Consider the following 26,367-nt stretch of genomic DNA (forward strand, 5'->3'; position numbering starts at 1 on the left):
TTTTTCAACGACGCAAAAACAAGGGCAAAGCCGCTTCCGCCGGCGCCATGTCAGTGTGCGCGTTGCTGCACGTTGTGTGTTATTTGGCTTTTCATGACATTGTTTGAGTGCTTGTGCGGCGGACATGTGTGAAGAACGGAAGTGTGTTTTGGAATCCAACGACGAGTATTACGCCCAGTCAACATCGGTGAGTTTGGACGGGCAAAGCCATGAAGAAAGGCAGCGCTACGACGTCTTGTCATCTGGAAAGGCAATGAAGACGACGGCGCGGTTTTACTAAGCCTGGATGAGCTGCATGATCGGTGAGTCCCGTCAACGCTTCTCTATTCTGATCTGTATTCACACGCGTTATTAGTGTGCGGCTATATAGGGATGGCAGTGGAGGCACTCTACGTGCGGTTGCCTCAGCTATAATGCGTTGCCAGAAAAGAACGGGCGTATAGCCTGCGTGACAAGTGCTGCTTCATAGTCTGTCTGCGTTTAGTACTCAGGTGCCGTGGTAAATAAAAATGCCACCAGAGATCACAACAGAGTTATGCGGTCGCTTGGTAGCGCTGCGAAAAACTACAGAGAATGTTTACTACATTCAACTGGCATGGATTTGTACTGCGTAGAAGACGACGATCAGTGCCGCGGGTGAGAGCGCTTTTGCGTGGACAGCTGAGAACAGGCGAGGGAACTGACAACGGGTGAATTTGCTCGCGGCTGATACCCATCGGATGGATTTGTGCTATTTAGAAGATTATTATGAGCGGCAGTGCTGCGCGATGAAGCACTCGCGCTAGGCGAACTGCGAACAGACGACGGATGGTTTTGCTCGGTGTTGGTGTTCATCGGATCAGTGCTTACTTCTTAATATTCGTCATGCAAATTATTTTGAAGACAGTGATCGCATGTGGAAGGCTGGCGCATATGTACTAGTCATTTGTAAACTTTTTATCTGTGCTTCCCCATTGGAACAGAATTTGGCAATATTATGTCAGTTAGGTCGTTCTTGTGTCTTCCCTGAACTGTAGGCGTCCATGCTTCCTCTGCTTCAGGGCACTGAACTGTTGGGGATGCAACTGCACACTTATTTGGGATTTCAAGCTTTTTGCTGTATGCCTCGCTTATGCGGCCCGCTTTCAGGTCGTTCGCAATTGGTGATGGTTTGTTATTCATTTTCACTTTCTCTTATTTATTCTTGGTTGGCTGCCGGCAGCAGTTCTCCGCGCTCGGAACTGTTCCCAGGCACGGAACCCTACCCACAGACCTCCCTGCACCTCACTCACCAGTGTTCTTCGGTATTTTTTTTTGCTTTTGCCCCTACTTGCATTACCACTCGACAAATGTTTTGCTGTTTTTATTTGTGTGCAATTTGTTAAATGCACTACTAATTTTCGTATCATGCTCAGTTGTGACGTGAGATATCGGGCTCCTTGGTATTGAATGCATGTCTTTTGCATTTTCTCTTCTCATTTATGCAAGGTAAACTGGTCGACTGGGTGCTATGTTCAATTTAAGAATACATTAGACGCTAGTGCAAGGCACCCTAATAGTAATTAACTAAAGCCTGCGCATGCTATATTCGAATAGTTGGGCTCTTTTCATCATGCATAAGAATAAAGCGGTATTCCAGCCAGCTCATCTTTCAATGTGGTTATGACAGTCATGTAAATGTACTCAAAGAATGTGTATGGGTGTTTCACATACAATCTCCTTATTTATTTTGTCATGGGCCACCTCATTGCTTTTTGTGTTCCTATATTAATACCTCATTTTAGTTTCTGAAGCAGTCGACAGTTTGTTTTGTTGTCATTCATGACATTGTCACTGGCACTGATAGCTGTTGGTCGGGACGTATTTACCTGCAGTTGCCAGCTGCCAGCATCTGCTGGGCCATGCGTGCTTCCTGCCTTCAGCTGTGCCATCCTTCCAAGCCATTCATGGTAATTATCTTTTTCAGTTACGCATACCTTACCTGCCTGTTTTGAAAAATATTTTCAACATAGGCTCACTGCTGTGTTTAAAAATGCATGCAGAACTCTACATGCACTTTACAGCAGTACCTCAGCTTATTACATGAACTGCAAATTTGTACGAAATATAGCCGCTCATGTAGCTCTTGACACTGCGCTGTTATTATAAAGTTGAGCCTGCTTCAGGTGCAGTGACTATTCCACACCTGTTGCCTTTTATGCATGTGTGTCCTCTAAAAGGGTCAAAATGTTTGTTTATCTTTTAAAAACGTTGTGCTGTACAATAATACTTTAATGGTATTTCTTGCTTGTACACTGAAATGTCAGTCAGTAAAGTAACATTGTATGATGACACCAAATCTTGCGTGGCATAGCATCCTTGCAGCGTACTTGGCAAGCTCCTGTCAGCGCAGATGTATTGCTGGTTTATTGCTGTGGCATGTGGTTATACTGTACAGTTTGTACCTCTACGTTCTTGAAAGTATCCTTGAAAAATTTAAAATTGGTTTTTGAGCCAAGGAAGTGACAGAGTAACTGTCTCACATCTTGATAGGCACCTGAACAATGATGCAAGGGAAGGGATAAAGGAGGGAGTTAAAGAAGAAAAGAGGTGCCGTAGCAGAGGGCTGCAGAATAATTTTGGCCACCTGGGGATCTTTATCCTGCACTGACATCAAACAGCATGCAGTTTAGCCTGTGTTCACTTGGGCCCGCATAAAAAAAAAAACGAGCAGACCTTCTTAGAACTAACATTTCATTGCACCAGCTACTTTGTAGTTTTGACTGCAGTGACCTGAAATCAACGGTTGTTTACTTTGCACAACCCACATACCCTGAACAAGATGTGATGATGCTAGACGAGGTGACCCTCTCTGCATAGCAGCAGGTTGGTTCAGGAAATGCGAAGACTCATGGAGAACCGCTCAGTTATATTTGATTTCATCTTATTGTAGTATTAATGGTGAGTTGTAGTATAAGTGATGAATTCTTGCAAATGATTGAGGACATCAATACTCACCCGATCAAAACGCACGACAGAATTTTTTGTCGCGTATCTGTCGCGCGACAAAATTTTGTGTCGCGCGACAAGCTCTCTTGTAGTGCATTGTGTCGTGCGACAGGGGCTCGTGTCGTGGGTTCTTTCTCGCGACAAAAGTGTTTGTAGTGGGTTCTGTCGCACGACAGTCATCATTCCTGTATTTTGTAGTGTGCAGAAGGTGCCTGTCGCAGGATTTGTCGCGCGACAGGTTTCTGTCGTAGGTGCTGTCGTGCTTCAGGGAGGGTCGTGCCGCGCGACAGGGCCTGCGTGCCTCGACAGAGTTGCCTGTCGCGGGTTCAGTCGCGCGACACTACAGCCTGTCGAGGTATCTGTCTTGCGACAGATACCTGTCGTGGGTCTGTCTTGCGACAGATACCTGTCGTGGGTTCTGTCTTGGGACAAATATCTGTCGTGGGTTCTGTCTTGGGACAAATATCTGTGGAGGCAAGTGTCGTGTTAGAGGTTGCAGTCGATGGTAATTGTGGTTTTCTACAGAAATCTCGAATTTCTGTAGCGCCATCGTGGGATAGTGATAGGCGGACATTCACCAATTTCGTGTTAAATCGCTTGCACTTTGGCGAGCCACGAAGACGATGCGACTTGCTTTGATCGATTGGCGACGATCATCGAGGGAATTAAATGAAGTGTTAATTCACAAACGCGACTCGAGTTTGCAACTCGCTTCCCTACCTAGCTACCGGCCGCACGAAAATTGGCGGGGATGAGAGGCGCCGCTCGCAATCAATCTTCCCTTCAGTTCGCACATGACAGTGTGAGCGAAAGAAGACCATGCTCAAGAGAAAGCATATGCACCAGCGAGAATGCTAGCGGTGCCTGTGAATGAGGCAGTGCTTGCGCATGCTGCGAGCCACGCGAGCGTCTTCATTCCATCCGGCGCGAGCATGACGAATAGCGCTACTGAAGGTCAGTGTACTCGTGGCTGCTGTGACCTGTGCGTCTCGCAACATACTGTACCCACTACCACATGCGGAGAAAAGGCTAAGGTCACATATACGCGTCGCTTAACGTCACGTAATGAGAGTAACCTGATGGCGAAAAAGCTGGAAGATTACTCGCAGTAATCGTCCTGCTATCACAAAGGCAGCATGTATGTTACGCACGCATGACCTGTTGCCTGTATAAATGATCAAGGCGACTCCCATATCAAGTTTCCACGTTTCAGTTTTTAGCCGCGCATGCTGCAAGATCATCATAAAATATGAAAAAATATATATATATTCTTACGTACGACTTCGTTCATTGCTTCCATTGAAAATTTCATGACAGTGACACAACCATCTCGCTAAATATAGAGACAGCGTACGAATCCTAAGGCCTAGTACAGCCATGAGCGTGTTTGAACACGGACGCCTAGAAAGGGCGCGCGCGTGGACCGTTGCGTCGCGCCTGCGCTGTAATTTCCCGGAGGAGCAAGAACCCGAATATTTGCCAGTCGACGTGGCGTTACCCCGCGACGCCAAGGATTGGGTGGCGAGTTCTGCGACATGAAGTCGCGCCGCAAGAATTCGGTCAGTGAGTGACTTCCCCATGAGGATGTATTAGTTCGGGGCTCCCCCTCCGTGACCAAGGGGCTTAATTAACTCGCGCGAACTCTGTGACTCCCTACTGTAAACGTGCGTTTAATGTCCATTCACACTCGCAATAGCAAAGGTCATGCGGCCAGCAGTCGCTTGCGATCGGGCAGCAGCTCCACGACACTTCCTCACACCTACAAGAGTGACCTGCAGCTCGCCTGCTCGTTTGATTCTCACGTGAAATGAGAAGTCTTGGGACTGACGTCAGTCGATCGCGCGCTTTGGTTCAGTCTCCTGCGCCCTCGCGCCTCGTCCTCTAGAGTGTTCTGGTCCCTCACGCTCGGTCCACTAAAGTGTTCTGGTCCCTCGCTATTAACAGTGTGCTACGACAACCTGAGCGAAGAGTAGAATGTCGGGGCGGTTTTGACGTGCGCCACTGCCATGCAAGCGTAAGGGCGCTCTTCTCGGGACCGGCCTGCCAGCCTGGAAGCCGGCGTCAGAAAAATTCACTGGTATTGTTTGTTCACGTCTATTTACTAAGCTCTGGGATAGAGTATCGTTAGCCAATATCGAGTTGTTGGTAGAAGCGGTAACAGCAAAACAAATTTTCTCCCACAGCCGCTTCTGCTGCCCATTGCAGCTCGCCTGGCTTCTGCTAGCTCTGCTCCTGAAGGGGTCGCGGAAACCGAGCTTATTTCACTATGACGCGGGGCTCACAGTAAAATGGTGGCGAGGGTAGCACCTCAGTGCTAGCCAGTTCCGAATCGCACTCAGCTTAGGCGTCGATGTGCAATCGGCTAAGCTTAGCGACGACAAGGGTAGCTAGAGAGCAGCGCGCAGTTCGTCGGCCGGCGCGCCCGCGGGCGGCGTCGTTGCCGAAAGCTCGGCTCGCTCAATGATTGGCTCAGTAGCTCGCGAACTGAGCAGGCAATAAGGCTGGAAAATCGAGCAGCGAGCGTCTGTCCTGCGACTGAGCGAGACTTTATTCTCACGTTTGCATGCAGCATAGGTGAACAAATTTAGCACACATATATGCATCGAATATCTGCTGCCTTACAGCGTTTATTAAACTCGTCCTCGACGTCACCGTTAGCGCGGAAACCGCGCATATCTTTATTTCACTACGAGACATGGTTCACAGTACAACGTACAGTGAAGAGAGTAGCACCTCAGCGCTAGCCAGTTCGAAAGCACTCTCAGCTCTGGCATCGATATGAAACCTGCCAGGCTTAGCGACGAATGCGACATCCAGGGAGCAGTGCAAACTTGTCGCCCGGCGCGCTCGCGGGCAGTGTCATTTCTGAAAGCTCAGCTCCCGCAATGCTCAGCAGCCAGCGACTTGGGCTCGCAAGGCTGGAAAACTGAGCAGCTAGCGGCTGGACTGCGACTGAGCCCACGTTTGCAGCACAGGTAAACAACTTTTAGCTCACATACAGTAAAAGCTCGTTAATTCGACACTGATGGGACCGCGAAAAATTGTCGAATTATCCGAATGTCGAATTTTCGAATGAACAACAAAAAACAATGTTTGCCGCAACAGGACGTATACCTTTATTTGGCAAGGAAATCTGTAATCACCGTCTGCTTTTTCGAGCGAATTTGAGCGACTACGATAGCTCTAACAGCTGCCAGGTGCTCCGCGGCACACGCGCCGTCAGGGATTTGTTCACAGAAGTCCTCCCGCACAGACAAGGCTTCTGCGGCTCCTTTCACCGTGCACTTCGGCATTTGGGACAACTGCTCACAATCGTAAATCGTCGTCGTTGTCAGCGCCTGTCACTTTAATTATTTCATCCTCGGTCAGCTGACAGGACACAAAGGCGAGGCGCGCAGGCCCTGCGCGCTACCCACCCGAAAGCAGCGCGGGGAGGAGGTGGGGAGGAGGTGAAGGGAGCGCGGCTCCCCGCTTATCTGTTTTTTCAGCCAGCGTTCGCGGGGACGGCGTTGTTGCTGGGACGCGCGTCTTATCTTTTCTCTTTATCTTTCCTCTGATCTTTTAACTCTCCTCTATCTGCACATGGCAGCGGTGGTGGCTCGGCTGAGCCAGTAGGCAATCCCTTGCAATTTCCTTTCACCCTTCTCTCAGTCGCAACAAAACAGCAACAACAAGCAGCGCAGTAAACACGCTGACAAAGCGCGCATTTACCAAAAAAGGCGCCGTAAATAACCGCGATCGTAGCGACTGCTGCGACACAACAAAGCACAAAAAAAAGACGCCAGCCGCTTCGGCCGCCGCTAACTCGCTTCCTCGGATGGATGGATGGATGGATGGATGGATGGATGATAATATGACCATACGGATGGCCTATCAGCCGTACAGTAGCGCCGCTCATGGCAGTTTTTTTTTTCTTTTTGCTCTCGGCAAACCGGCTTGGCGGGCTGCGGAGTGAAGTCGAATTAACCGACGCACGGCAAAATTTGTTCGAATTAACGAGAGTTTCGCCCCATAGACTCCTATGTATAATTGTAGGGACCTCGCGCGCGCGTCGAATTATCCGATTTTCCGAATTAACGGGGGTCGAATTAACGAGCTTTCACTGTATACGCTTGGGAAACCGGCTTCGTTGCGGCCACCTTAAGGTGATTCTTACGCTCGTCATCGAGGCCATCGTCACCGCTCGTGACGCACTGGCTGAGAACTACAATTCGAGTGCGTGCTAAAACAAGCTGCTCGTATTTCGCGGAACAATCTGAACTCGAAAACACAGTTGCTTCTATCGGCTTCCATGTGGGCTCTTGCTCAATTGTGAAAGTACACGCGAGCAAGATGCGGCGAGTGCGAGCCGCTGTTGCATATCAGCTAAAGTGTGACGCAACTATCGGCGTAGTTTCGCAAAGCAGTTGATATCAAAGTTATCCGCTTGTACGGGTCACAGTTAAGCCCTCAGTTTCGTGTAAATCTCCGTCGAGCATGCCCGCGTCAGTCAAAGTAATGCATCGCAGCTGCTCTCAGTCCTACCGCTCACGTCCAACATATCCTTGATATGCACCAGCTTGAGGTACGGTGCATTTCTTTGCCCGTTTTGTCGCAATTAAGAGATTTTAGCTGGCAGCAAACGAAATTTCATTCCGTCAACAGCGTCGTCTGCGCCGTCGTCTGCTCCATCGTCTGCTAGAACATCCGGGGCACCCTGGGTGATGGGATCACAGGATCGCAGCTTCTACAAAAGTATTTAAAAGCGCTTTAGTGTTCGCACTTAATAAAAAAATAAATTTAAAACAATTGAAATATTTTTCTTCTGAACATAATTCAAATATTAGTAGTAAAAAAGCGCATTTGAGTTGCAGTTTTTCAACGACGCAAAAACAAGGGCAAAGCCGCTGACGCCGGCGCCATGTCAGTGCGTGCGTTGCCTCACGTTTTGTGTTATTTGGATTTTCATGGCATTGTTTGAGTGCTTGTGCGGCGGACATGTGTGAAGAACAGAAGTGTGTTTTGGAAGCCAACGACGAGTATTACGCCCAGTCAACATCGGTGAGTTTGGACGGGCAAAGCCGTGAAGAAAGGCAGCGCTACGACGTCTTGTCATCTGGAAAGGCAATGAAGACGACGGCGCGGTTTTACTAAGCCTGGATGAGCTGCATGATTGGTGAGTACCGTCACCGCTTCTCTATTACTGATCTGTATTCACACGCGTTATTAGTGTGCGGCTATATAGGGATGGCAGTGGAGGCAGTCTGCGTGCGGTTGCCTCAGCTATAATGCGTTGCCTGAAAAGAACGGACGTATAGCCTGCGTGACAAGTCTTGCTTCATAGTCTGCGTTTAGTACTCAGGTGCCGTGGTAAATAAAAATGCCACCAGAGATCACAGCAGAGTTATGCGGTCGCTTGCTAGCGCTGCGAAAAACTACAATGTTTACTACATTCAACTGGCATGGATTTGTACTGCGTAGAAGACGACGATCAGTGCCGCGGGTGAGAGCGCTTTTGCGTGGACAGCTGAGAACAGGCGAGGGAACTGACAACGGGTGATTTTGCTCGCGGCTGGTACCCATCGGATGGATTTGTGCTATTTAGAAGATTATTATGAGCGGCAGTGCTGCGCGATGAAGCACTCGCGCTAGGCGAACTGCGAACAGACGACGGATGGTTTTGCTCGGTGTTGGTGCTCATCGGATCAGTGCTTACTTCTTAATATTCGTCATGCAAATTATTTTGAAGACAGTGATCGCATGTGGAAGGCTGGCGCATATGTACTAGTCATTTGTAAACTTTTTATCTGTGCTTCCCCATTGGAACAGAATTTGGCAATATTATGTCAGTTAGGTCGTTCTTGTGTCTTCCCTGAACTGTAGGCGTCCATGCTTCCTCTCCTTCAGGGCACTGAACTGTTGGGGATGCAACTGCACACTTATTTGGGATTTCAAGCTTTTTGCTGTATGCCTCGCTTATGCGGCCCGCTTTCAGGTCGTTCGCAATTGGTGATGGTTTGTTATTCATTTTCACTTTCTCTTATTTATTCTTGGTTGACTGCCGGCAGCAGTTCTCCGCGCTCGGAACTGTTCCCAGGCACGGAACCCTACCCACAGACCTCCCTGCACCTCACTCACCAGTGTTCTTCGGTATTTTTTTTTTGCTCTTGCCCCTACTTGCATTACCACTCGACAAATGTTTTGCTGTTTTTATTTGTGTGGAATTTGTTAAATGCACTACTAATTTTCGTATCATGCTCAGTTGTGACGTGAGATATCGGGCTTCTTGGTATTGAATGCATGTCTTTTGCATTTTCTCTTCTCATTTATGCAAGGTAAACTGGTCGACTGGGTGCTATGTTCAATTTAAGAATACATTAGACGCTGGTGCAAGGCACCCTAATAGTAATTAACTAAAGCCTGCGCATGCTATATTCGAATAGTTGGGCTCTTTTCATCATGCATAAGAATAAAGCGGTATTCCAGCCAGCTCATCTTTCAATGTGGTTATGACAGTCATGTAAATGTACTCAAAGAATGTGTATGGGTGTTTCACATACAATCTCCTTATTTATTTTGTCATGGGCCACCTCATTGCTTTTTGTGTTCCTATATTAATACCTCATTTTAGTTTCTGAAGCAGTCGACAGTTTGTTTTGTCGTCATTCATGACATTGTCACTGGCACTGACAGCTGTTGGTTGGGACGTATTTATCTGCAGTTGCCAGCTGCCAGCATCTGCTGGGCCATGCGTGCTTCCTGCCTTCAGCTGTGCCATCCCTCCAAGCCATTCATGGTAATTATCTTTTTCAGTTACGCATACCTTACCTGCCTGTTTTGAAAAATATTTTCAACATAGGCTCACTGCTGTGTTTAAAAATGCATGCAGAACTCTACATGCACTTTACAGCCGTACCTCAGCTTATTACATGAACTGCAAATTTGTACGAAATATAGCCGCACATGTAGCTCTTGACACTGCGCTGTTATTATAAAGTTGAGCCTGCTTCAGGTGCAGTGACTATTCCACACCTGTTGCCTTTTATGCATGTGTGTCCTCTAAAAGGGCCAAAATGTTCGTTTATCTTTTAAAAACGTTGTGCTGTACAATAATACTTTAATGGTATTTAGTGCTTGTACATTGAAATGTCAGTCAGTAAAGTAACATTGTATGCTGACACCAAATCTTGTGTGGCATAGCATCCTTGCAGCGTACTTGGCAAGCTCCTGTCAGCGCAGATGTATTGCTGGTTTATTGCTGTGGCATGTGGTTATACTGTACAGTTTGTACCTCTACGTTCTTGACAGTATCCTTGAAAAATTTTAAATTGGTTTTTGAGCCAAGGAAGTGACAGAGTAACCGTCTCACATCTTGATAGGCACCTGAACAATGATGCAAGGGAAGGGATAAAGGAGGGAGTTAAAGAAGAAAAGAGGTGCCGTAGCAGAGGGCTGCAGAATAATTTTGGCCACCTGGGGATCTTTATCCTGCACTGACATCAAACAGCATGCAGTTTAGCCTGTGTTCACTTGGGCCTGCATAAAAAAAAACGAGCAGACCTTCTTAGAACTAACATTTCATTGCACCAGCTACTTTGTAGCTTTGACTGCAGTGACCTGAAATCAACTGTTGTTTACTTTGCACAACCCACATACCCTGAACAAGATGTGATGATGCTAGACGAGGTGACCCTCTCTGCATAGCAGCAGGTTGGTTCAGGAAATGCGAAGACTCATGGAGAACCGCTCAGTTATATTTGATTTCATGTTATTGTAGTATTAATGGTGAGTTGTAGTATAAGTGATGAATTCTTGCAAATGATTGAGGACATCAATACTCAGTGTGAAAATGAGAGCTAAATCAATACTTAATAATCAGGAAAGAGGCCTTTTTATGAAATGCAGTAAGGTACTGGAAGTCGAAACAGAATACACCTCGGCCAGGTCATGCACAGATATAGAGCATTTGAAAGAAATGGTTGGGAGAATAAGAAAGGGGTTTATTGCCTTAGGCATGCACTCAGAAGTTACGAGCAGCACCTTGCAGTATGCTCAAAAAGAAATTTTAAACTGCTTTGCCTTTGCTAAGCTGTCGGGAAAAGTGGGGTACTTTACAAAGGGCTTAAAATTGAGAACAGTGCGGTGAACCACTCAGGAAAATCATAGGGTTAATGATAAGAGATTGGGAGAGAACTGAGTTGGTTGGAAATAAATGCGAATTAAAATCTGAGCGGGAATCATAAATGGACATAGGCAGGACATACATTTTTTAAAGAAGCTGGCTATCCTTTTGGATAGTGGAGCGGTTACTCACAGCAGGAAATTGTGCTGTTCTTGCTTTCATTTTATGGACATATGCTTTGTGTCTTACATCTCTTGGCCTGCCATAGGCAGCATATGCTCATAATAAATTTTTACCTGTCTAATTATGTGGCACAGGGAGAATTGAACTATATAACCTCATCAATGCACACCCTCTCTGAAGTGAACTTTGTCAGCCCCGTCAGTCACCACATTGATGCATGTCACCCCAAATGGGAGCCGTCATGGTGGCTGAGTGGTTATTGTGCTTGGCTGCTGACCCGGAAGAGGCAGGTTCGATTCCAGCCAGTTTTGATTCCAGCTGTACTAGTCTCATTTCAATGGAGACGAAATGCTAGAGGCCCAGGTACCGTGTGATGTCAGCACACCTAAAGAATTTTCCAGTCCTCTACAATAGCGCCCTGTATAGCCTGCGCCGCTTTGTGGCATTAAACCCTTTAAAACCAAGTAAAGTAATGAATACATCATTTCCAAAAATTGTTTAAATTTATTATTTTCTAAACATTAACAATTTTCTGCACCTGTTTTCCTTCGTCTTTCCCTCTTATTTCCTCCCTCATGCTGAGTAACAGGTCAGTGATTTTAAGTAAATATTTTGTTCATTTCATTAGCAAAGTTTCTCTGTCTCTCTCTATTGCTTTGCTTTTTGTATCTGCAGTATAGTATTATGCAGAAATATGTCAAGATTAGATCCAAGAGATATGGTCTAGATTTTAAGTTCTATAGTCAACCACACATTACTTATTACGCTATCAAGGCTTTTTTTGGCATGTGCTACCTGGTACAGAACTGATGTGGCCTACAGCGGTAAATATTGTTTGAATGTGCATAAATTGAATAGGAAGGCAAATTTCCCATTTGACTATGTAAATAGATTGGGCAATCATGTGCTCACAAAGCTCATAAACTTTTCTGTTTCCAAAACTTTCTGTAAAAGGCACTGACTCACTGAAATACACAACAGTTACTTTTGCCTAATCCTGATATTATTTACTGAAGATTGGTTTGAGGGAAAGTCCACTGAGCTCGAATGAGTGCACGGCAGCTTGTCTTTGTCCAAAGTATTTGGAGAATAATGAATTTTGTTACCTGGCAGAGATAAAGCAAGGATGGCAGTGTTTTGTAATGTCCACAGGGCATTCTTCCAAAGCCCAGTATGCATGTAATTCCTTCATTTTGTGCAACATAAAATGTCTTCCCTTTACACTCATGGTTGAAACAAAATGCTATTTGAATACTTCACCACTCAAAAAATGAAGGCCGTTGTGCTGCTCTACAAAATATCAGGCTGCAGCGGTTGTTGCGAGGCAAATTCACCAGGTTGTCATCATCATCAGTCTAACACCCAATGCAGGGCAGAGGCCTCTCCCATGTCTCTCCAATTAACCCTGTCCTTCGCCAGTTGTGGCCACCGTATCCCCACAAACTTCTTAATCTCATCCGCCCGCCTAACTTTCTGCTGCCCCCTGCTACGTTTGCCTTCTCTTGGAATCCACTCTATCACTCTTAAGGACCACTGGTTATCTTGCCTTTGCATTACATCTCCTGCCCAAGCCCATTTCTTCCAAATAACCCACGTTTTTTTCACACCTATTTGTCAGGCTCCGCGTTTTTTTCTCACCTATTCGTCAAGCTGCAAGCCACTTGCACGCTCTACAAACCTATTTAAAGTACATTATCCAGCATTGTTGGCATGGAGTGTGTAGTGCTAAAACAAAAAATAATACAATAGCTGATGATCTGCTAGAGCAACAGAATTCCAAGAGTTTGAGAAGGGCAGTGGGAGAACTAGCAAGGCGGGATAGCGAAATTCGACAAGCAGTGGACAGGGATCCTGCAACTTGTAGAGGACAGGCAAATTGGAGACTTGTGGAAGGGGCTGTAGTCTTGAGTGCGCCTAGCCGGCCTTGTGATGCATTGTATAGGGCCCTTTGTTTTTGAGTAAAACTGGTTTCTCCTGATTGTTGCATTCCAGAAAGATTCATCAAGATTGGGTTAAACCCAAGTTTCACGTGCAAATGTGCCTGTAAGAAAGTGTAGATTGATAATGCATGAAGCTAAAGAACCACTGGAGAGTAGTGGATACGTCTCGTATTTCTTCGTAGCTATATTGTTTAAACAGTGCTGGCTATTTTAATTCCTTTTTAATGCTTATTGCTTGTCGAGTTGCATAAAATTTTAGGATAAATTGAAAACTGCAGGTAGGTTTAATTACAATAATTATACCCGTATTTCTGAAGCTCTGTTCGAAGAGAGGTCTACATTTTGTGTGCATGCTTTGAATTTGATTATTTTCACACTGCAAAATGGAGGACAGGTCTGCTGTGAGAGTTTTTTTGCAATGAAGCGAGAGCAAGTGGTGCGGAATGCTTGTTACTGTGTCGCCATGCCAATATTTCTAGAACCCCTGGGACCACTGAGCTTGTGAGTATCTATGACTCAAAAGGTCGGAGCTGATTGCCCATTCCGTGGTTGTCTGTATTAACCGGTGCAAGGCCAAGGGCTCATAGCTAACAAGCATATGACACCATAGAACTAGATGCAGTCAGGCTGGGACTGTGCAGTATGTCAGTGTTAACGAGGTCGTGATAAACGAGGTTTACTCTGCGAAGCTAGTGTGAAATAATAATTGTTCTTATGGAAAATATCGTTTTTTCTTAGTCATTGCAGCAATACAAGCATATCAAATCTGATATCTCTCACTCATCCCTCTATGTTTCAGTTTCAAGGGACCAAGAGTTGCGTGGAAGTCGTGCAAGCCACAAAGTTGCGTGCGGCTTGAGCCAGCAATCAGGAGCAGGCTGGGAATTTGCGAATTGCCAGTGGTATTCGCTCAGTCAAGCAGGCTTTACTGTAAGTACAGTGTTTTCGCCATAGCATTTCTTTGAAAAGTACGCATTGAGCTTGAATAGGACAAGCTGTCGGTCTAGTTGGTCTGATCCTTTGTGGTTGACAGAGCTTAGAAACACAGACTGGGGTCAGAAAGAAAAAATGTGAGGGCACAGGTGCTGACTACAGATTTATTCCAGAATCACCGAAACACTGCATATATAACCAAAACACAGGCGCCAACAGGTGGCAATTTTATGCACTCGTGGCAACAATAAGTGATATGGCCAATAGTGGGAAAACAACACAAACTAGAAACAGAAACCAAGACTATAGAGCAGGGAAGGATGAAACCATAACAAGGTTAAAGGAATAGTTTTAAGCAAGTCATTTTTAAGACCACCAGCACGTGAAACAGTGGAACGGTTTGACCAAAATTTTCAAGTACTGGTCTGATAACACGGAACTAAAACACTACACGCAAACACAGATCAAGGGCAGTGAAATAAAAGTAAAATGGCAAGAAAAAACATGCCGTGAAAAGAAAATGGTGATTGGGCAAGCAAACAAGAATTGGTCTACAAAGGTGAAGTGAGCTAAAAAACTGAAAGAATAAAAGGGGAATAAATGCACATGAGCAACAAAGGTGAAGCCAAGAATTAACATGGCTACAGGAGGAAGATGAGCTACTGTAAAAACGAGAGATAAAATATCAATAAATGAAATGAAATTTAAGCGCACACGAAAAACGCACACAAGAGGAGATACACACAGGACAGGCGCTAACTTCATCTGATTTATTCGCAGGTAAGAGAGCGAAAATATATACATAAAACAAGGCATGCGCAGTAAAGAAACAGATCGTCATATCACAATGCGTGCTCAAGGTATCTGTATTCTGCCTGCAAAAGATTAACTGATGTATCACTCACACAGTCATGCCCCCTCTTCCTGATGTGAAATGCTTCTAATAAATCACGTGCCGTCTTATCACCGCTCCTGCCAAGAATCTTTATCTCCTTCAGCCGCGGCTCGGCTCTGCAGTTCGCACAATGGTCAGCCAAATGTGTCCCTCCACCCCTTAATGCCCGCAAATGTTCCCCCGCCCGGTCATTGACACACCGCCCAGTCTGGCCTATGTAAGCCCTACCGCAGGTCAAAGGTATCTCGTAAACGACACCGGAACAGCAGTCGACATACTTCTTTGAGTGCTTCTTCCTGCAGCCACTCTTCTTTTTCGTGCATGAAATGCGTGAGCAAAGGTAGGCAAGTTTCTTCGGTGCGGAGAACACCACAGGAACGCCGTGTCGGCTTGCCACCTTCTTCACATGATGGGCAACCTTGTGGATATACGGAACCACTACTGGTTTAAACGAGTTCCTTTCTAGTACGTTCGCTTTGGCGAACATGACCTGCTTGGTTTTTCGAAGAAGGGCCTCGGCCACAGAAACAATGACCGCGCAGGGGAACCCAGCCATAAGTAGCCGGCGTACTTGCTTATTAAAGCTACACTGCATAGCACGCGGGCACGACTTCGAGAGAGCAGACCCCAGGCATAGGCCGGCAATAGACCTCTTAACTGTTTTGGAATGAGCGGAATCAAAAGGTAAAAGCTCTTTCTGTGCCCTCGGAGCGTACTTCCAACAAACATGATCAACTCCTATAGTAAAATTGACATCTAAAAACTGCAACGAACCTTGTAAAGGGAGTTCGTGCGTAAATCTCAATCCCCTCCCGTTCTGCTGAAAGCTCTCCAGGATGCTGCCAACTGCTTCGGTGTAAGAAATGTTGTTTAGTTTTTTCAAAACAATAAGAAAATCGTCTACGTACCTAAAAACTTTCAGCACTCCCTTCCCATTAAAGCTTTGCTCAAGGGCGCGGTCAATAAAAGCTAAAAACAGGTTACAAAGCACAGGGGCTACGCAGGAACCAATGCAGATCCCTTGTCTCTGACAATAAAATTTATTCTCAAAAGAGATAAAAGTGACACCTAAATAAAACTCAAGAACGCGCATAAAATTGTCCACTGTAAGACCGCATGAGTTCTGGAACTCCACCTCTCCGCTTTCTTCTATCGCGCTCCTAACATCACCGAACAAAACATCGTGGGGCACAGAATAAAACAGATCTTCCACATCTACCGAGAACATATACCCAACTGCAGAATTACCCTCGAGAAACTGTACAACCTGCAGCGAGTTTTTTACAGTAAAGGGGTCATGGACCTGTAGAGAGCCTAGGTGTTTCTGCAGGTACCTACTGAGGACGTGCCTATGTACCTATGTCGGCGCGGTCATTGTTTCTGTGGCCGAGGCCCTTCTTCGAAAAACCAAGCAGGTCATGTTCGCCAAAGCGAACGTACTAGAAAGGAACTCGTTTAAACCAGTAGTGGTTCCGTATATCCACAAGGTTGCCCATCATGTGAAGAAGGTGGCAAGCCGACACGGCGTTCCTGTGGTGTTCTCCGCACCGAAGAAACTTGCCCACCTTTGCTCACGCATTTCGTGCACGGAAAAGAAGAGTGGCTGCAGGAAGAAGCACTCAAAGAAGTATGTCGACTGCTGTTCCGGTGTCGTTTACGAGATACCTTTGACCTGCGGTAGGGCTTACATAGGCCAGACTGGGCGGTGTGTCAATGACCGGGCGGGGGAACATTTGCGGGCATTAAGGGGTGGAGGGACACATTTGGCTGACCATTGTGCGAACTGCAGAGCCGAGCCGCAGCTGAAGGAGATAAAGATTCTTGGCAGGAGCGGTGATAAGACGGCACGTGAATTATTAGAAGCATTTCACATCAGGAAGAGGGGGCATGACTGTGTGAGTGATACATCAGTTAATCTTTTGCAGGCAGAATACAGATACCTTGAGCACGCATTGTGATATGACGATCTGTTTCTTTACTGCGCATGCCTCGTTTTATGTATATATTTTCGCTCTCTTACCTGCGAATAAATCAGATGAAGTTAGCGCCTGTCCTGTGTGTATCTCCTCTTGTGTGCGTTTTTCGTGTGCGCTTAAATTTCATTTCATTTATAGCTATGCACCATCTAGCCCAAACAGAAGTTTTGTTAAATTATAAAATATCAAAATGTGAAATTCAATTAGTATTAAAGATAAAAGCAAACAAAAACGCGAAAATAGAGGAGTTGGCAGAAAAGTCAAGGCATGCAAGATGTTTTTAAAACCAGGGCTAGGTCAAACATCCTGAAGAAAGGCAATCTTTTTTTCTGAGGGTGTTCTTGCCCATTAATCCTCGAGCCTCAGAATCCCGGCGGCTCCCACCAGTTCATGTCGGCTTATTCTGGTGCTTTTTTAACACAATGGCACTTTTTCGAACATGGGTGGCATGGCTTTTTTCGGTCACAGTTTTGGCAATGGACTTGCAGATTTAGGACGTGCTTGTAGGCCAGTTGGTTGGAAATCGTTAGAAAAACCGCAAAACAGAATGGGACAAAGGCAGGCAAAACACAAGGCGGTACGACAACTGAACATTTATTGAAGAAATGAGTGCTCATATGGATCAGTTGCGCATGTAATCTGCAAACAATCATTGCAAAAACAACCTAGGGAGGGAAACAAATTCCAATTCTTTCTGAAAAATGGACACAGAAGGCGTGCTATCCCACCTATCTGGCTTCGACCTCAGGATGGCAACAGCCTTGAGAATTTCTTTCCAACTGGCCCTTTATTCATCCAATAATAGTGTGCAGTTCAGTTTAGGTTAAGTCTTTACAACTGGGACAGTGGACAGGCAGGCAAGGTCGTCCGGGCCTACCCAAGGAATGCTAATACTCTTGCAAGGGAGTGTTTCACCATCTACCAATTTGGCCGGTATAAAATCGACCACAGCTGAGAGGAATCGTGTACACCACCCCCGTTGCACATGGCATGAGGCATTCAAAAAGTACCGCCAACGGGCATGTTGTACGAGATTCCCCTCACCTGTGGCCAGTTTTATATCGTCCAAAGTGGTAGATGTTTACACATTTGTTTGCAAGAGTATGCGTGTTCCTTGAGTAGACCCGGAGGCATTTGCCGTCCCACTCACTGTCTCATTGTAGACTGCTATCCCAAACTGAACTGCACACAGATTATTGGATGAAGAAAGAAGCAGTTGGAAAGAGAAATTGTCGAGGCTGTTGCCATCTTGAGGTCAGAGCCAGATAAGTGTGTCAGCACGCCTACTGTGTTCATTTTTCAGGAAAATTAGCGTTTCTGTCTGTGTTTCCCCCGGTTGTTTTTGTTTCGTTTTTGAGCAGGTGATTGTCATATTTGCTCAGCTCTATGGTTGCCATTGAATTTTTTTGCCTCTTTACGATTGTTTGCAGATTACACACGTGACTTGTCTATATAAGCACTGCTGTTCAATAAATTTTCAGTTGTCAGTACGGCCTTGTGTTGTCACCTGCCTCTGTGTGATAGTTTTGTGGTTTTGCTCTTTCCGACTGGCAGATTCCCGAGAAATGTACCCGATAAATCAATCTTATGCTCCCTTATCCTTTCATTGATGCCAATGTATACCTTGCCGCAAGACAAAAGGATTGATTAAATGCCCTCCGCGCATGGCGCTAAGGGTTTTCTGTGCTGCGTGGTGCAGCGTCTTTTTTTTTCATTTAGGATTCCGCAACTGCAATAGGTGCTAGGGGGTCAGAAAAGGCAATGTCTACTCCTGCTTTCTCTCCGATTTTCTTAAGGTTCTGTGAAATTTACCTTTAGAAAATTCGAGAGATAGAGTAGATGCTTTTTTTGCTGCCGCCCCCCCCCCCCCCCCCCCATCACCTATCACACCTCTCTAGGATCGTCAATGAAAAAGAAAAAAGAAACAGGCTGCACTGCATTGCACAGAAACCCTTAGTGGCATGCACAAGAAGTGCTTTCTCAATCCCTTTTTCTTGCTGCAAGGTATACATTGGCATCAATGGAAGGCTAAGAGAGCATTACACTGATTTATCGGGTACATCTCTTAGGTACCTGCAAGTCCACTGCTGATAATGGGACGCAAAAAAGCCATGCTGCCCAAAGTTCGAGAAAGCCACTGTGTTAATAGAGCCCCGTAATAAGCTGACGCAATGCAATGGTGGAAGCCGCAGAGATTTTCAGGCTCCGGGGTGAATGTAAAGAACACGCTTGGTTTCACTCGGAGGATTGCCTTTCTTTGTGGACGTACTTGATCTAGCCCTGGTTGTACATGTGTGTTACATGCCTTGCCTCTTCTGCCAACTTCCCTCTTTTGGTGTTTTTCCTTGATTTTTGCCTTCATACTGGTTATTGAATTTAACTTTTTTATATTTTATCTCTCGGCTTCACTGTACGTCATCTTCCACTTTAACCATCTTAATTGTTGGCTTCACCTTTGTGGCTCATGCGCGTTTTTATTCCCCTTTTATCCTTTTAATTTTTAGCACACTTCACCTTCGCTTGTTGCTTAATTCTCGTTTGCTTACCCAATCGCCATTTTGCTTCTATTGCGTGTTTTTTGCCATTTCTCCTTCATTTTTTTTTCACTGCGCTTGGTCTGTGTTTGTGTATAAGGTTTTTTAGTTCCATTTTATCAGACCAGTTCTTAAATATTCTTTTGGTCAAACCTATCCACTGTTGGCAGTCTTTTAAAAATGACTTGCTTATAAATTTTTCTCTCACCTTGTTCTGGTTTTATCCTGTGCTGTGTCCTCTGGTTTTTGCTTCTAGCTTTTGTTGTTTTTCCACTACTTCTCATACCACTCCTTGTTACCACGAGTGCATAAATCGCTGCGTGTTGGTGCCTGTGGTGTGGGTATTTATGCAGTATGTCGGCAGTTCTGGGAAAAGTTTTAAGTTCAGTGCCTGTGCCATCATCTTTTTTGTTTCTGTCCCTTGTCTGTATGTCTGAGTGCTGTCAACCACAATCGGTTCATTGAGCTGACTGCTCTGCAGCTACCCATGTGTATGCAATGAAGTGGCTTCAAGAATAATGTACACAAAAAAATTGATTGCTTAAAATTTCTGGCATGTTTTTTAGGAAAACATTTGGCATTTAAAGGGCTAAGAGTGCTCTGAAAATCTAAAAATTATGTGCTTCTTGGGGCCTTTCCTCAAATTTCACATCACCTTGTAGCGTGATGCAAGACGTTCAAGTTGTTACCCACAGTTTACTTTTTTGTTGCCCACTTATTGGCTGCCACCTTCTTTGGGAGGCAGTGTCATGGGGTTTGGGAGACAATCTGATTCCTGTGTGTTGGCTGAAGCTGTCTAAGCTTTTGGATGTGGGGAGCAGGTTCACGGTGCCAACTTTTGGCTGTAACTACAGTTTGGCCATGACTGTTAGTCCTTTTCTGTGATACAGTGTCATTTATGTAATGCATAATTTGATGATGAAGCAGTCTCAGGGGTTGCGGTGCTCAGCTGTTGACTTCAAAGACACAGGATCGATCCTGGCCGCGGCAGTCGCATTCTGATGGAGACAAAATGCTGGAAGCTTGTGTACTGTGCGATGTCAGTGCACGTGAAAGAACCCCATGTGGATGAAATTATCAGTGCCCTTCACTATGGCATCCCTCATAGCCTGAGTCACTTGGGACATTAAACCCCATAAATCCAAACCCATTTTGGTACTTCTCAGCTTCGCCGCTGGCCTCTGCAGGCCAGCGAAACCTCCCACAAGTTGACGAACGGCAGTTTTTACACCATTCGTAAATGCCTACATAGACGCTACATCATTGGTGGCAAAGGTTGCCAGATGTGCAAGCATTTCCGGTAGTTTTTCTCTATTGCTTTCGTCAGGCAGCTTGCGAAAGATGTTTTACTAGGCTAATAAACGGTGAGGTTCTTTGTGTTCTTAAGGTGGTGCAGCGTGATAAAACAGACACATAATAGCCATGCCATGCTTTTTTGTAGCCAAAGGCAATTTTTCGCCTTATTCTCATCATCATTTGCCTTTCATGCTTCCTCGAGGGACGGCAGTTGGAAGAAGGTCTCTAGAGCAGCTCCTTGTCTGAAGAAATGCCGAGTGGCATTCTTCAATCCTAACTGCCCATCAAATGGAAGAGCAGTTGTTTTCTCCACTCCACAGAGTGGAGACGGAGTATCGAGTTGAGGCGCACTTCTGAATTCGGCGGTTAGCCTTTCATAGGCAGCAGATATGCGCAATAAACTTTATTTGCTGTTAATCTTCCAGTTAAACACCAAATCCTCCTCATTCCTCATCAGTGCACACACTGTGTAAGGAACTTTGTCACTCCATTTGTCACCACTTTGATGTATGCCATCCCTAATTCAGGGGCTGTATAATTTTTGAAATTTTGTTGAAATTGCTTGAAAACCTTTGCAATTTCCTGCACCTCTCTTTTTCCCCCAAGTCCCAAACCTACGCAGAGTGCAAGTGGGTTTTTAAACTCCAGCTAAATTTTGTTATTCATCAAAGGGCTTTTCTCTCTACTGCTTTGCTGGGTGTATCTGAAGTATAATATTATGCACCAGTGTGTGAAGCTTTGCTCCCAGAGCTATTAGCCCGAGGTAGTAATTTTAGAGCATTGCGTTGCGTTCTCAGCCTGGTTGCGTTTTGAGCCTGAGTTGTGCTGATTCCACGGATAGAACCCAAGTTGGCAGCCTCCAATGCAGCAGTGTATCCCAGTAGTTGCCATGGGAGCCGAGGTGGTTAGATAATGGAATAAAATAATAGCAGGTGGCAGTGTGATGCTCGAGCACCACAGCTCGAAACTAAACTATATCGATCAGTATATGTATATCTGTCTGGCAGGCATTAAAGTCTGGCTGCTTAGTAACGACATTCCTGTAAAATTAGTGGGTGAACCGTTTGGCATGAATGTACCAGATGGTGTCATACGATTCAGCCTGTCGTGCAGCATAAACTTACTAGTTAAGTTAGAGCCTTTCTTGCAGCACGGATTCGAACTGACAACCTATGTTAGGTGTATTAATGCTCATTATTCGATCTGCTCATTTTTTATATTCAACCACACTAACATTACTTATTACCCCATCTGTGCAGATTCCTTCTGGCACTATTTGAAGCTGAAGGGTTGCTCGGCTGAGGATCTCCAAAAGTACCACAAGAAGGTGACGCGCTACCTGGCACAGAAGTGCTGTGGCCTGCGGCGGTAAATATCTGTTCAAGCCAATAGTCTCTTGTTATATGCATGAATAGATTGGGTAAGCTCATGTGCTTACAAAACTCGTAACTTGACTGTATTTCCTAACTGTCTGTATGGTACACTTAGGCACTGGAATAACCTGCAAATCGCACTGGAATTTGCCTACTATAGTGAGATACTGCTTTACCAAAGTTCTGCTTAAGGATAGTCTGCTACTGAGATGACGCACAGAAGATTATATTTATGAACCAGACTGTTAACAGCACTTATGGACCACATTAGCAGACTGTTCTGAGACCGCACGCAGCCAGGCTTTTCAGCGTGGAAGAGGCGGCTTTAGACAAGGCAGGCGAGCGCTCTGTTCCTGCACATTAAGTAGATGTCGGATGAATCTCGAAAAAATATGAACGACGCGCCAGGAATATGACTACTACAACCCTTCGGAGATGTGCAGTGCACAGTATACGGCCATGCCAGCGACATGTCTTTCTGTTCAAACTTTCTCTAAAACCGCTGTCACTACGCAGAAGCAGGTAGCAGTATCTGTACTAAGAATCTCTTAGTGAAGCAGCGCAACAGCACAAGGCCAAGGGAAGAAGGGGACAAAAACAGCGCTGAACTGACAACAAATGTTTATTCCGGATGCTAACAGCATATATATACTCTTTTGCACCTTAGAAAAAACAAAGAAACAGAGAGCAGCAGAAAGTATCAATCCCAGTCATTATGCGCATGCAGCTGTATCGCGTGTACATCGATCATTTGAAATCAGGAAGTTGTGCTCTTTCACCGAGATGGCAACGGAAGGAGTGCTGATACAATTCGCACCCAGCTTCATGATCTCAGATGCCTCAATAATCTCTCGTGTAAGCTTATCCTTGTGTTTGGTAACAACTTGGCTGTTTTTGAATTCTGGGTAACATGAACAGTCACGACAGTGAGTACCTATGTGGCGGGCCGCGTTCTTGACATTGTTTGCGTGCTCTTTAAGTCTTTCATTAAGACACCGGCCAGTTTGGCCGATGTATGACCCACCACACTTCAACGGGACTGAGTACACCACGTTGTCTTGGCATGGCACATACTTCATCCTGTGGTTTTTCTTGCAATTATGACCAGATTCTGATCTTTTATCCGGGCGATTAACTCTCGCACACAAGCCACTCAGTCTGACAGGAGCCGAAAAAACATCTACTCCAGCCTTTTTGCCTATTCTCTTCAAATTGTGGGACACAACATGAACATAAGGTATTACTGCCAGATTTTTTTGCTTGGAATGGGGGACAGCTTTGCCCTCCTCCAGCTTTTTCAATATCCCTTCTGCTACTGATGCCAGAATATGAAGGGGGTATTTTGCGTCTGTTAGCCTATCAACCTGATTGGAGAAACTAAATTCAAACTTCTGTGGGCAGGATTTTTGCATGGCATTTTGAAAGCATGACGCCACAATGCCTCTTTTAACAAGCTTCGAATGGGCTGAGCTGTATGGAAGTAAGGGCTTTTTACCCCTAGGATCAAATGCCTAGCATACATGGAAATCAGTAAAATATAAGGTCAGATCAAGGAACTTAATGCGATCATTCACAGCCACTTCATGCGTAATTTCCAGCGGCGAAAGCACTTCACAGAATATCGCGCACAGGTCATTCACTTCCGCAGCGAAGCTAGCCGGGTCACAATCTAGTAAAAATAGGTAATCATCTACATATCGGAACACTCTTGCAACTGTTGAGCTCATGAGTGATTGTTCGAGTGCCCTGTCAAGCTTAGCAAGGAACATGTCACTTAGCAATGGAGCGATGCAAGATCCTATGCAGATCCCATTCTTTTGAACTGTTTTTATTCAAAAGAATGGGATCTGCATAGGATCTTGCATCGCTCCATTGCTAAGTGACATGTTCCTTGCTAAGCTTGACAGGGCACTCGAACAATCACTCATGAGCTCAACAGTTGCAAGAGTGTTCCGATATGTAGATGATTACCTAATTTTACTAGATGGTGACCCGGCTAGCTTCGCTGCGGAAGTGAATGACCTGTGCGCGATATTCTGTGAAGTGCTTTCGCGGCTGGAAATTACGCATGAAGTGGCTGTGAATGATCGCATTAAGTTCCTTGATCTGACCTTATATTTTACTGATTTCCATGTATGCTGGGCATTTGATCCTAGGGGTAAAAAGCCCTTACTTCCAACAGCTCAGCCCATTCGAAGCTTGTTAAAAGAGGCATTGTGGCGTCATGCTTTCAAAATGCCATGCAAAAATCCTGCCCACACAAGTTTGAATTTAGTTTCTCCGATCAGGTCGATAGGCTAACAGACGCAAAATACCCCCTTCATATTCTGGCATCAGTAGCAGAAGGGATATTGAAAAAGCTGAAGGAGTGCAAAGCTGTCCCCCATTCCAAGCAAAAAAATCTGGCAGTAATACCTTATGTTCATGTTGTGTCCCACAATTTGAAGAGAATAGGCAAAAAGGCTGGAGTAGATGTTGTTTTTTCGGCTCCTGTCAGACTGAGTGGCTTGTGTGCGAGAGTTAATCGCCCGGATAAAAGATCGGAATCTGGTCATAATTGCAAGAAAAACCACAGGATGAAGTATGTGCCATGCCAAGACAACGTGGTGTACTCAGTCCCGTTGAAGTGTGGTGGGTCATACATCGGCCAAACTGGCCGGTGTCTTAATGAGAGACTTAAAGAGCACGCAAACAATGTCAAGAACGCGGCCCGCCACATAGGTACTCACTGTCGTGACTGTTCATGTTACCCAGAATTCAAAAACAGCCAAGTTGTTACCAAACACAAGGATAAGCTTACACGAGAGATTATTGAGGCATCTGAGATCATGAAGCTGGGTGTGAATTGTATCAGCACTCCTTCCGTTGCCATCTCGGTGAAAGAGCACAACTTCCTGATTTCAAATGATCGATGTACACGCGATACAGCTGCATGCGCACAATGACTGGGATTGATACTTTCTGCTGCTCTCTGTTTCTTTGTTTTTTCTAAGGTGCAAAAGAGTATATATATGCTGTTAGCATCCGGAATAAACATTTGTTGTCAGTTCAGCGCTGTTTGTCCCCTTCTTCCCTTGGCCTTGTGCTGTTGCGCTGCTTCACTAAGATATGTCAGACCAACTCGCCCACCAGTTCATGTTGTACTAAGAATTCGTATCTTAAAGGAAAAAAGAAAGCGCAATGTCCACCTTTGGCACGATTTCTGCTGTGATGTGCGTTCTGCCGGCTGACAGTACACCGCTTGCTTGGTGTTGTAGGCCTAACATGTGCTTTACTCAAGGTGTAGCGAGAAGCGCTTTTGAACTAGCCACCAGCGATCACAGAAATGTCTACTCTTTTTACCGCCTCTACAATAACTTTATGGTGGTATGAACGTGCAGTTTTTATTCCCGCAACGTCTTCGTAAGTGAAGCGCGCGGAAAAACGGGCCAGGCGGACCGCCTCGCACTGATAGATGCGGGTTGCATGCACGGACTCATTCTGAGCCGTTGGCAGAACAGTCATTACAGGCCATGATGCACTTGGTCACACGTTGCATGCACGTCTACATCTTGATTTCTATCTGGAAACAGCTTGGTTGACGTCACTTCTGTCAGTAAAGTGCTCTGCATGCCAATGTCTCTCCAATTCCGGACGGTTCCCGCCAGCCATCGTATGAAGCGGCGTGTGCATATTCTTCAGTTGTATAATTGAGGCTTTAATGCATTATTCCTATGGGTTTACGTCGGGCCCGTGCCAATTTGATTTTAAATGTGGATCGTTGCATGAAAGGGGAATGCATAATCAAGATTCCACTGTATGACTTTTGTAACATTTGCATGCATTTGTTGTGTATGCATACTATATATATCACTGTTCTTTTTCTTCACCTAGGACAGTCTGAACAAGAGAGACCTGCTGAAGAAAAATTCTGTATATATGTAAATAAATAGTCGATTTGCTCCAAGTGAGGTGTTTTTATACCTGGCTGTACTGCAGGAATGCATCGAATGTTCAGAGTCAGACTGCTGCTCTGTAGCTGCATATTAATTGACAAATAAAGCGTACTTGGTAATGACTACAGGAATACAACACACTACACAAATGCACTACAGAAGGCAGACTACAGAGATACGACACTACAGAATTACGTCACTACAGAAGACAGACTACAGAAATACTACACTACA

General features: G+C 45.3%; 1 protein-coding gene across 3 annotated transcripts; it reads left to right on the plus strand.

Moving 5' to 3' along the window:
* The first annotated feature begins 2,989 nt into the window (after positions 1-2,989).
* Positions 2,990-26,144, plus strand: LOC149357663 (uncharacterized). 3 transcript variants are annotated; one of them, XM_089584824.1, is made up of 6 exons: positions 2,990-8,122; positions 9,015-9,096; positions 9,668-9,742; positions 13,991-14,121; positions 22,085-22,193; positions 26,077-26,144. In XM_089584824.1, exons 1-6 carry the CDS (start codon positions 8,107-8,109, stop codon positions 26,120-26,122), a joined length of 459 nt encoding a protein of 152 aa, XP_089440950.1. In that variant the 5' UTR covers positions 2,990-8,106; the 3' UTR covers positions 26,123-26,144. The 3 variants fall into 3 exon arrangements, with proteins under 3 accessions (XP_089440950.1, XP_089440951.1, XP_089440952.1); XM_089584825.1 differs by having other exon boundaries at positions 2,995-8,122; positions 9,018-9,096; XM_089584826.1 differs by having other exon boundaries at positions 2,998-8,122; positions 26,072-26,144.
* The last annotated feature ends 223 nt before the right edge of the window (positions 26,145-26,367 follow it).

This window comes from Amblyomma mixtum, chromosome 3, assembly GCF_055824585.1.
Source record: "Amblyomma mixtum isolate Tamu chromosome 3, ASM5582458v1, whole genome shotgun sequence".
NCBI lineage: Eukaryota > Metazoa > Arthropoda > Arachnida > Ixodida > Ixodidae > Amblyomma > Amblyomma mixtum.

What these genes read in the sequence shown, in the direction of transcription:
- LOC149357663 (XM_089584824.1), top strand. An exon ending in TCACTCACCAGTGTTCTTCG is followed by an intron (nt 9,097 to 9,667) that starts GTATTTTTTTTT and finishes ATTTATCTGCAG; the next exon opens with TTGCCAGCTGCCAGCATCTG. An exon ending in ATCCCTCCAAGCCATTCATG is followed by an intron (nt 9,743 to 13,990) that starts GTAATTATCTTT and finishes TCTATGTTTCAG; the next exon opens with TTTCAAGGGACCAAGAGTTG.